We start from the raw sequence: 12,016 nt of genomic DNA on the forward strand, positions 1-12,016 counted from the left end.
TTTCGGTAACATGCCCTATTTTAGTAAACATTTATTGGAGGATGAGAGGCTAAGGGGGAAAGGACTCACCCCTTTACCCCTCAGGTGCGCCCAGGAACCTGGGGCAGCGGAGTTAGAGTCCAGGCAAGGGCGCCCTGTCCTTAGAGCCAAGCCTGCTGCTCTCCTGACTTGCACTGGCGAGCGGGCCCACCAGTAGTGCAGGGCCAGGTAGATATCCCAGTATTTTGGTAAATAATGTAGCAGATATCCTAAAGGTTCCCGGAGGCTCTGTTAAATCCTGGAACAAATTTTTCACTTTTAATCCTAAATATATCAGCAAATTCAAACAGTGGTATATGGATTTCTCTGTCATCTGAAAAATGCCAATGCAATAAATTGAACGCTATCGCCAAGCCAAATGCAGCTCCGACTCCAACTCGAAAGGGTCCCTTCCCTTGACACCCGCCTGTGTTTGCGCGGCTGCTGACCGGGGAGCCCAGGGCTCACGAGCCGTAAGATCTAGTGACGCCTTCATTGATCGCATGGGGGCTGCGGGCCCTCCGGCTCTAGATCTCAGTCAGGGTGAGCTTGTACGATCCCCCCACTTCTTCGATCTGCAGCTGGAAGGTGTCTTCATTGGAGTAGTGCTTCACGATGTTGTCATCCATGTTCACCAGGATCCTGGAAGGCAGACAGACAAGACAAATGACTTCGTTCCTGCCCCTCTGCAGCCAGACTCAGATTCAACTGTTAGCTCTGCCGCTTACCAGCTGGGACATATGAGGCAAATTATTTAAACCTCCCTAAGCCTCTATTTCCTCATCTACAAAATGGGGACAATAATAGTGCCCATCGTATAAGATCGTTGAGAAAATTAAATAAGGAGGGAACCAAGTAAGCACTTATATCACAGCACATGGTAAACAAAAACCACTAGCTTATGTATTATTACAACTGGCACATAATAGTCCCTTATAAACAGTACTTATTATAACATAACAAAATAAATCTACACAAGGAATGTTTCATTGGTCCAGCTTTGGAAAGCAACTGAATAAAATTAATTACATGATCTGAAGCCACATTTCCCTGACAAAGTATTTTCTCTGGTAAGTTATCCCCAAAGTTTAAATGAACTACTATTAAGTTCAACTCTTTCCATTAGACCTATCTAGAAAATTTCAATTAGAATTTGGTTTAGAATTAAGCCAAAAAATTTTTATGCTATCCCCTGTTTATCCATGCCAAACAGCATAGACAAGTAAAATTTTTGGACAAAGAAGCAACATTATATAACTTGAAACTGTGACCCAGGGCAGGATGGTAGAGCAGAAAGCACAAAGGCTTTAGGGGCTGTCAAAGCTGAACCTGAATCCTGGCTCCATGGTAACAGGCTACACGACCTCAGACGAGCCTCTCCATCTCCCTGAGCCTCAGCTGCCTCATCTGCAAACCACGCACAGTAAGCCACTCTTGGACAGATGTGAAAACTAAACGAAGCAACTTGGGAAGTGCCCGGCCCGGTGCCTGGCTCACGCCGGGGCTCACTGTGCGGGGGCGTGAGTACCATTGTCCCCAGTGAGCTTCATCCCCGAGTATGGAGCCACTCACGGCTGCCATGTATGGGACAGCAAATAAAAACTTTACTTGGGACAATAATCCAAAAGATCTATTCGAAGGCAGAACAATTTTATCTAAATAATTTAGTAAGAAAAACCGTATTCTAGCATTCCTGTTTCTATGGCTGCTTCTGGACCGGGCACAATGTACGTGTGCGGCTGGCGTTGGGGGGGTGCCACACGGGCACCGGGGGGTATCAGTGCTTCGAAGTCATGCGGGACATAGTTGCTGCTCACCCCTTTTTACATTTCTTGAATATTTTCCCAATCTTGTCATGGGGAACATCGTATTTGTCTGAGATCTGAAAGAACAAAGAAAAATAATTGAAAATGTTGCTTTCATGGCTTTACAAAGCAAACAAAAACAATCATTTTACATATATTTAATACACGTAAAATTATTATGTATATACATAATTATATACAGGGAGTGTCACTTTCTGTTTTTCAAAAACGCACACACAAAGACACGGGAAAGACCCGCGCGTGTCCCGCGGGGGCGCTGGGCCTCTCCTCGTCCCGGCGGCCCCGTTGGGTGAGGGGCTGCGAGAGGGCCACGATGCAGTGGCCTCACTCCTGTGCAAACTCTGGATGTCTTCCTTTCTGGGCACAGAGGCTATTTTTAAAGAGAATGGGCGAATGACTCCAAGGACAAACAGTCTAGATCGAATACTTTATTGGGAATTGTTGTCCAGCCACTCTCGAATCAGGGTCACTGCCTCACCTCAATCTGTGCAGCACAGTTCAAGGCAGCGCTGAGAACTGGGCCTCAGATCCCTGCCGATCTCTGAAAAATGTGCATTTCAGATCGACTCGCAGCTCTGTGCTCTAACCAAGCAAGCCCTTTTCCTTTTCGGTATCACTGGATGATAAGACTTTGCATATAATGAAGTCCCAGCCCCACGGCATGTGACAGTCTCGTGAATTCCTTGTGAGCTGTGGCCAAGTCACAGCAGTGATTCTCCATCTTCTTCACACTCTCCTCTCTCCCCATAATCAAGAGCTTCACAACTTTTAAGAAATGACAAAGGGTCGCCAAGAGACAAGATAAAGAGAAACTGCAGAAGTGAGGGTGGGGGCGGTGGTGGTGTCTGTGGTGTGAGCAGGGACACGCTGAGTGACGCCGGTGGGCTCCAGGTGTCCCTGAGAGACGCGCAGCAGCTCCCAAACCCACATCCCTCACCCCGCTTTGTTCTTCACTGCACATGTCAGTACTTGAAAAATGACATCTTAATTTTTGTGCTTACTTTATTGTCTCTGTCTTCCCAACGGGGAAGCGAACTCCGCCTGGCACCGCGTCCCTTACTCTTGTGAGTCCAGAGCCTACAGAAGTGCCTGGCACACAGCAAGCCCTGAATCAAGCTTTGTTAAATGAATCCAACACACCACGGTTGTCAGGGGCCAGGGAGACATATTTCCAGCCCAGTTATGCATACATTTTGAGCTCAAAGATTTTTTTTTTTTTTGAGTCAGAGTCTTGCTCCGTTGCCCAGGCTAGAGTGCCGTGGCGTCATCATAGCTCACAGCAACCTCAAACTCCTGGGCTCACGTGATCCTCTTGCCTCAGCCTCCCGAGTAGCTGGGACTACAGGCACAGCCTACCATGCCCGGCTAATTTTTCTATTTTTAGTAGAGATGGGGTGTTGCTCTTGTTCAGGCTGTCGGAGTCCCTCTTAGCTGCGACATACAATCTGTTCTTACTGAGAGCTGAACCATCGAGGTGTGAGCAGTAGAGCCAACCTCCCTTTCTAGATCTGTCTTCCTGTGCAACATTCTGTCTCAGCCAGCCTGCCCCTTGCGTTTCCTGCTCACGCCTCTCACTATTTGAAATGTCCTCTCCTTTAGTACCACACATGCAAGGTTGTCTCAGAGCCTACTTCCTCCATAACATTTTTCCTGAAAAGAAGCGCTCCATCCTCGAGCAGGCAGTGTCCTAGTATGGGAGTGTGGCAGGCTCCTGAGCTCAAGCAATCCTCCCACCTTAGCCTCCCAGGATTACAGGCATGGGCCACCACATCTGCCTGGAGGCTCAAAGATCTCTATGGTCTCCAGGGGACTGAGGTCGGTAAGTATCAGGCTATGGTGCCAATTACTTGAATTCTACCCTAGGGCAAAGCCAAGATGGGGAGCCACACGGTGTCCTTCCACGTCACCTCTCTCACTGGTATCCTAAAAGGGAATATGGGATCATTCACTCCAGCCCCATGCTGATATCCTATAGGAAGGATTTATGGCCATCGCTGGTTATACCCCTGAATTTTCTCAAAGATGCTTTGGGTAAGGTCTTGACACAAGTTCAGTAATTCCCTAGGATCAGGAGTTTCAAAGGCAAAGCGAGGAGCCACTGTTTTTATGTATGAAGTTTTCAAGATTTTATTTAATTAAAAATAACTTTTGTTAAGTTCTAAATGGTTTGCTAAATGGCACTCTCCCTTTAATCAAGTACATAAAAATTAAACTAGTTCAGAGGCCATCACGAATCCATTCAAGTCAGTGGAACAGACACGACTGAGTGACTGCGGTGGGGTAAGACCCCCGAGTGAATGTCACCGATTCCAGCAAAGACCCGAAGGAATCTGGATCTGCTGGAATTTGTTCCAGTGGAATCCTGTGCAAGTTTGCTTTCATTTTTTAAAGGGGGTTACAGAGTTGATTCTACTTACGGCTTCCATCAAGCCCTTCAAAGACGGGGTCTTGAGCATGAGGGCATCAAAGACTTCTTCTGACTCCTTTCGAACATAGAGCAGCACTAATCGATCCCCAGCCAGGAAGGAAGAAGAGAAAAAATAACAATAGGATGTAGTTAATTCACACGACCAAAATAGGAAAACAGATCTTAGGTACTGGTTAAAATAAAAAACATTCACATCAAGGATGACAAGCGTGAGCCAATATAAAATTTGCCCTAAGGAATACATGTTCCAGCTTCCCAGTTCAAGCTAGACGTTGGTCTGATGGAAGAAATTTCAAAAAAGTGAAACTGGACAAGATGCGTTTTAGCCATTTACACTTTTGACAGACTCAGAACCCGCTAAGAAATGGAAACCAACACACCTCTCTTTGGTTCTTCTATCCGGGTCAGCTTAGCAGGAGGCGGGACAGCAAAGTCATCTTCCGTGCCATATGGCCCCCTTTTCAAGGCGGAGCTGCAGGCAGTCCAAAACACACCACGAGGGACATTGTAGGGCATGTCACTGGATTTTAGGTTTGAAATGACTTTCATTCTTTATCTAGTCAAGCTTCCTGATTTGTGGATGAAAAATCTGAGGCCCGAAGAAGACACTGACTGCACAAGGGCTCCTGGACATTAAAGGCAGACCTGGGGCCACACACAGGTTACCTACCGCCTGACGCCTGCCACACTCCCATACTAGGACACTGCCGGCTCAAGGACGGAGCGCTTCTTTTCAGGAAAAATGTTATGGAGGAAGTAGGCTCTGAGACAACCTCGCATGCGTGGTACTAAAGGAGAGGACATTTCAAACAGTGAGAGGCGTGAGCAGGAAACGCAAGGGGCAGGCTGGCTGAGACAGAATGTCGCACAGGAAGACAGATCTAGAAAGGGAGGTTGGCTCTACTGCTGACACCTCGATGGTTCAGCTCACAGGAAGAACAGATTGTATGTCGCAGCTAAGAGGGACTCTGACAGTTTGGTGAGACAGAATGCTGTGCCCAGAGCGTGTGGCCAAGACTGGAGGGACTCCAGAACCTACGAGCAGAATAACCAATTGGGGGACTCTGGTGACAATGAGAGCGTAAGATTCTAAAGGTTCAAAATACAGAAGCATCAGTGGAAACAAAAGGGGAGAGTGTGCAGAACTCAGCTCTGAGCACGGCTGTCGCGCACCTGCTGCGGAGGGTCACAGGAGCAAGAGGGGAGTCAATCGTGGAAGATGAAGGAGGGATGCCGGGTCCCTAGCAGAACGATCCCTTCAGGGACGGGGGCTCATGGTGCTCTGTCCGCCCCAGTTCCTAGCACGTGACAGGCGCCAGCAAAAGTGCCTGTAGGATTCACGTCTGAAACACTAAGAACTAACAAAGCGGTAGGGCCTGGCCCTCAGAGAGAAGGTATAGTCGGTAACACGCGTGGGGTGAGTGTCCCCGAAATGACAGTTCAAGTCTTAGGAATGGATCATGATGAGGGAAGAGGGGAATGAGGGACGAACACTCCCCAAACCTTGGGGAGTGTTTCCGTCATGGTGCTTTCCTGAGGATAGATCAGTGTCCAGAGAAAAGGGAGATTTAAAAACCAAAGAAAATCTTCCCTTCTTGAAAGACTTAGTCCTGGTGCCACCAGGAAGGACACACAAGGTGGGGTCTGAGCAAGCTGGCATGGGGAGCCTGGCAGAGCGTTTCAGCGGGTGCCACCCGGCAGGGAAGGCAGAGCCCACAGGGCGAGCAGGCTGCCCATACTCCCGGATCTAAATGCCATTCTCCAACAAAGGGAGCTGGGTTCCCTGGGAAGAGATCAATCCTAGGGCTGGAAAAGGGAAAATACAAGTGTGGAGCGTAAGGAAGTGCTCCAGGCATGAGGGGGCCAGGAGCCAGCCTGAAGGGCTCCACTGACCAATTCTGGGACAATCCGAGCATCAAAGTACATGACAGTGATGCATTACAACCTGCTGAATAAACCAGGAAACTCTGAGCCCATACTGATATAAATAAATAAATGAATCCACTGAAAGCCTGAAGGGGAATGAGATAGCTACAAAGCTACGCTGCCCCTCCCGACAACGCTTATCATACAAGGACAGAGGACAACTTCCCAGTGGAGAAGCCGGCAGACACCATCTCAAACAAGTGACCAAAGTGGACACCATTCATAAGGGACAGACTGAAATCGGGCCCCGTCTGACGGGCTGCACTGAGAACAACACTGCCCCTACGACACCTGCCAGGAGCAGCACCTCCATGTAATCAGGAGAAAATGACAGACCCAAACTGAGGGACAGTCCACACAACGCCTGGTCTGCCATCTTCAGAAGTGATGGTGGGAAAAGTCAAGGAGAGGCTGAGACTGCAGACGATGACAGAGACATGACAACTAACCACAACGCGGGATTCTGAGCTGGATCCTCTTTTGCTGTACAGGACATTATCGGAACAACCGGCTAAACTTGAAGAGGTCCGAGGCCCACACGGTACGGATGCATCGATGCCAAGACCCTGATTTGACTGTGTCGCAGGAGGACGTCCCTGTTAGCAGGAGACACCCAAGTACGCAGGAGCGACGGCTCACCGGGCCGGCCACTCAGTGGCTCGGGAAGAAACCAGTTCTCTGTTCTGTACCTGCAGTTTTTCTATAAGTTTGAGATTGTTTCAAAGTCAAATAAATTTACTGAAACAAAAAAAAACATAAATCTTACCCTTCACCCTCCAATTCCTCTGAGGCAATGGGAAGGACCTAAGACCAAAGAAATAGATGCTTTTCAAATATATGCTCAAAATGTTTGACCGTAAGTGAGTTAGTCCTAAAACAGAAATAATTTTGAATTTGACCAATCTGATACAAAATCCTTAAGCCTTATTTTTCAGTAACCAGATTCTTACAGACATCCTGAACTCCTCTAACTCTGGGGTTGGGCCAAATCGGGCCCAAAGCCTGCTTGTATAAATAGTCTTTACTGAAACGAAGCTGCGCTCATTCGCGTACATACTGTTTGCAGCTGCTTTGGCTCTAGAACGGCAGAGCTGAGCAGCGTCACAGAGACTGTGCAGTCCACAAACAGAACCAGCGTGCCAGCCCCGCTCGCCCTGGGGCTTCCCATTAGAAACTAACATACTGGCAGTGGCTCCCCGGGAACTCTGAACAATCATTAGTCCTTACAAATCTGTCTGCAAAGTGCACGGAAGACTGTCTTTTTCACGTTTATTTGAGCTCAGCATAAAAAGCGTGCTCCACTCTACCAAAGTTCCTATCTCTGGTAAGCTTTTGCCGCAAATGGGGTGTGACTATTTTTTAAATTTAGCTTTAGTTGCCAAGACACGGCTGTAGACCCACGGCTATATACACATGGTTGTATACACATAGCTGTATACACTCGGCTGTATACACTAGGCTGTATACACACGCCAATGATGGCGGAGTGGAGCCCGGAGAAGAGCCTCCCAGTGTTCTGAGCGCCATCGAGGTTCCCTAACCCAGGCACCCCCCACCTAAACTCTGGAGAGTGTAGATGCAAACTCCAAATTATGTTGCTCTTCTAGAATCTTTTAAATGAGCTCGGACATGAAAGAACGAATACGAGCGAACTAAGCTGACAGGTCTGGCACCGCATCTGCACGTGGACGGTGCTTCCCGAATGTGCTTCACTGCACGGGCGCCACGTTACCCCAGCTGAATATTCCAAAGAGCTGCCTAACTGCTTGAGCCTCACCACGCTGGCTTCGTTACCACGCTGTGCCTGCTCCCCTGCACCCTCCGCCGGGACGCGGGTTACCTACGTGAGTGCCCCGCTGCAGGCCGGCGAAGTGCACGTCGGGAATGAAGAGGACGGGCTGCGTGTCGAGATCAATGAAGGGTTTGAACACCGTGATGTCCATGCGCTTGTGAGAGGGAAGCAGTGGCACTTTAACATCCGAAACTGGAAGAAAAGAGCCAGCCACGGTCAGCAGATTATCCACAGGACCGGGTGCGGGACACAGAGCGTTTGCCTCAGCATGTAAGAAACTTAAACTGCGGCACTCTGCAAGACGCAGCTCGTGTTGTCTGCACTAGGACAAAAATCACAGTTTAATCTTTTTTCCAGAGACAGCGTTGCCCCGGCTGGTCGTCAGCTCCAGCCTCAAGTGATCCTCTCACCTCAGCCTCCCGAGTGGCTGGGATCACAGATGCGAGCCACCGCGCCCGGACTAAAAATCACGGTTTACGTGAAGGAGTCTGTTATGTGTATTTCTGCTAAAATCAACTGAAGGTTGTATCAGAAATCAAAAAAGAAAAGGTATCTTTAAACACACACAGACACACAGAAGATTTGTGACAGAGACAAACGGTATTTAGTTTTCATTGGAAAGGCTAAAATTTATAATTGTATGAACAAAGCTTCGAAGTAATTTCACCTCAGCCGTCCTCATTAAATAATTTACATTTTAACAGTAACGCACCTTTTGACTTCAGAACGTATCAAAAACTCGACCCTGAGGTTAAGTGTAAGCAGGCCTGTCTAATTTTTAATTTATTAAATTACAGACTCCATCTGCCCCCACCGTCTGGCCCCGAAGTACTCAGTAACGAGGTTTCCTCCTTAGCCAGCCGCTCTCTGCGCGACAGTAACACCGGGAGCTGGCACTGAGGCCGGGAGAGCCCCACCCGGCGCCGCGGGCAGACTGCTCACGCCAGAAGCCCACGTGCCGCAGGTGAACCCCTACGGGCACAGAGCAGTACTTTTTTTCTTTTAGATACAGGATTTTGAGAATATGAATACTGGTCACTTTAAAGGAAAAAAAGCTTTCCTGGTAAAATGTCCAAACAGAGGCCCTACAGATTCTGCAAAGGTTAGGACATTGCATTGTACGTAAGAAAATGATACGCATTTGGAATTGAGACATCCTGAATTCTAAAGGCCATTATTATTATTTTTAAAAGTCTAGACAAGTCTCAATTTTAACAGGTTTGAACGTTTCACGTGGAACGTGTGCTATTTTTCAGGACTGGAACCGGCAGCCTGAACTAGGACCGACAGCCAAAAAAGCTGAGCTCTGGAAACCTCAAAGAGCCTTCCAGTAGCTCCCCAGGAAAGCCACCCGGTTCAGCCATTCGTCTGCTGTGTCTGAGGAAGGCAGCAATGCCACCACTGCAGGGCGGTCAGACGCCCAAGGCCGTATCTCCGGCCACCGTGCGCGCGGAAGGGTCTGAAGCCTGGCGGGAACTGTTCTACTTACAGGCGATCCCCTGGGAGCTGGGGGCAGTGCACTTGCCTTTTCTCTTGCTCTGCTTTCGTTCTTCGTCCCGGATTTTCCGCTCGGCTCCCTGTAGGTCAAGAGAAGGCACGATATGCTTCTGTTTGACTGATCCTCTTTAGAATATTTAACTCTTACCCTGACCGATGCGGGAAAATCTCTCTTCTCTGGAAATGTACCTCCGTCATTTAGTATTAATATATTCATGGGGCTTATCAGAGCAGTTTCCTCTAAAAAGCCTATTCTTAAAAGTTAATTTAACTATATGAAATCACAGGGAAAAACATTTATTTGAAAACAAAGCAAAATTCCTTTCGTTAATGGATATAGCCAGGTTAAATTAAAAGCTGAGAAAACCTGCTAATGTTACTACACTGCCTGCAGACACGAGGGCCTTTCCCCTTGTCTAGTAGGAAAAGAAAATGACAGAAAAAACACAAGTTGACCCTGCTTCTGAGTGTACTCTCCTCTACGGGCAATGCTACTGAAGGCCGTGGTTCTGCACCCACTAAGGGACAGATATGACCAAGAAGAATTCACATCAGGGAAGGTGTCACTGGAAATCTGCATAATCACTTAAAAGAGAAAAAGTAAAAAGTGTACCTTGGAGTCCTATCAACAGGACACCCCTATACTATATAAACCAGTTGTGCAAAGAGTGACAGTGTCGTTCAACTGAACCCACAACAATTTAAGAAAGAACCATATTAGTAATAAACATAACCTAAAAATCAAGCAATGAGGTAAACTAAAAAACATAACATTTAATCATTTTGCTTAACTTATTGGCATTAATTTCTGGATGGCACAGATTTCTTTACAAAGTTATCCAGTTAAGTATGAACTGGGAGCTTATTTTTCTTTTTAAATAGATTTGCTGACAGCAAAGAGAGGCAGTAACAATCAGCCACTGATCTTGGCATTATTACATACTAAGGACCACGTTTCAAAAAACAGAACACAAAACCACCTTCTGCCTTTTCTAGAAGGCTGATATACTAATATATCATTGGTAAACATACAATCTACTTATAAAAATTGCTACGTAATACTGACACAAACATTACCTTCCTGACATAGAAAAACAGGTAAATATCCCCAATCTCCTAGCCATTATTATAAGGAGTTGGTCTGTATCTCTCCCAGTCCCCTCTAACAATCTGACAATAACTTCACTTTGATGAGAAACTAAGGTAGTTTTCCAAAGTAGGACATTCCCTCCTTATTTATTTGTTGTATCCATAAAGAATAAGAAACTCTCTTGCTTCAACCTGACATAGGGTAGGATAGATTTATCTTCCACTCTGAAACAACAACAAACACCAGACAAAATGCATGAAACAAGGACTTTGAAGGCCCTGGCCGGCAGGCAACAAAGAACAGCGACCCCTGAGACAGGAGCAAACAAGGCGAGACCATCAGCTACGCCAGCTTACAGCCTCCAGAGTTACCAGGCTGTGGCACGGGAGGCGAAGTCTGGGTAGTCTCTCAGTCCAGGTCCCCTGGGTGGAGGAGACAGAGCTGAAAGTCCAGAGTGATCAAGGCAGCAGGACAAAGTACCAAAGAGGAAAGGGCTCCAAGAGAGTCCCAGAGATCTTCAGAGGCTCCCACCACCGCCCGAGTACTCTGCAGAGTTGTTGATGGGTACACGAGTGGGAGGAAATTACCCAATACTGGGGGGGTGAAGGGGAGGGGATGGGAGTAGGGGGTTGGGATGGGGGGATAAACATCTGAAAAGATTAGAGAAACAGTGCCTGAAACTCACATTGGGCCAAAAACAGTGCCTGTTCGCAGATTGGAAAAGCTTATAATTCACAGGCTATTGGGCAGAACACTCAAGAAAATCTTGCTCAGGAGTGCAGAATAATTAGCCTTACACTGAGCATTGGCTCCAGACCCACCTATCAAATCACAGAAATAAGATATGAAAGGATCAAACAGTTTCTAAGTTGTCCTAGCACTCTGGGAGGCTGAGGCAGGAGGATCGCTCCTGAGTTTGAGACCAACCTGAGCAAGAGTGAGACCCTGTCTCTACTTAAAATAGAAAAATTAGCTGAATGTGGTGGTGCGTGCCTGTAGTTCCAGCTACTCGGGAGGCTGACACAGGAGGATTGCTTGAGCCAGGAGTTGGAGGTTGCAGTGAGTTATCATGATACCATGACCCTCTCTACCTGTGGTGAAAGAGTAGACTCTGTCTCAATGAAAAAAAAAAAAAAAGGAAACTAAACCCCCTCCTCACTCCCCCTTCATAAAAAAAAAAGAAAAAAAAATTTCTAAGTAACTTAACTAGATCTTAGAACAAAGTTCAAGAAGATTCATAGGAATTCAAAAATGTCCAGTATCCAGCAAGGTCCATTATCCAGCAAGCAAAGAAGCAGGAAAACACAGCTGTAACAAGGAAGACAAACTACTGAAAATGACCCCAAATTAACAGAGATGTTAGACAAGGTCATTAAAACGGTTATTACAACTATATTCCATATGTTTGAAAAGCTAGTGAAAAAAACTAAACATGCTAA

General features: G+C 47.0%; 1 protein-coding gene across 1 annotated transcript in view; it reads right to left on the reverse strand.

Moving 5' to 3' along the window:
- Positions 1-266: 266 nt before the first annotated feature.
- The window catches only part of GRHL1 (grainyhead-like 1 (Drosophila)), a 49,298-nt gene continuing 37,548 nt past the window's right edge, over positions 267-12,016 (reverse strand). The window contains exons 10-16 of the mRNA XM_012662433.1: positions 9,516-9,567; positions 8,043-8,182; positions 6,965-7,002; positions 4,653-4,744; positions 4,262-4,347; positions 1,836-1,900; positions 267-660 (exon numbers count right to left, since the gene is read on the reverse strand). Coding sequence (XP_012517887.1) covers positions 546-660; positions 1,836-1,900; positions 4,262-4,347; positions 4,653-4,744; positions 6,965-7,002; positions 8,043-8,182; positions 9,516-9,567 — 588 coding nt within the window. The 3' untranslated portion in view covers positions 267-545. The remainder of the gene's footprint in view (positions 661-1,835; positions 1,901-4,261; positions 4,348-4,652; positions 4,745-6,964; positions 7,003-8,042; positions 8,183-9,515; positions 9,568-12,016) is intronic.

Source organism: Propithecus coquereli, unplaced genomic scaffold (genome assembly GCF_000956105.1).
Source record: "Propithecus coquereli isolate 6110/MARCELLA unplaced genomic scaffold, Pcoq_1.0 Scaffold764, whole genome shotgun sequence".
Classification (NCBI taxonomy): domain Eukaryota; kingdom Metazoa; phylum Chordata; class Mammalia; order Primates; family Indriidae; genus Propithecus; species Propithecus coquereli.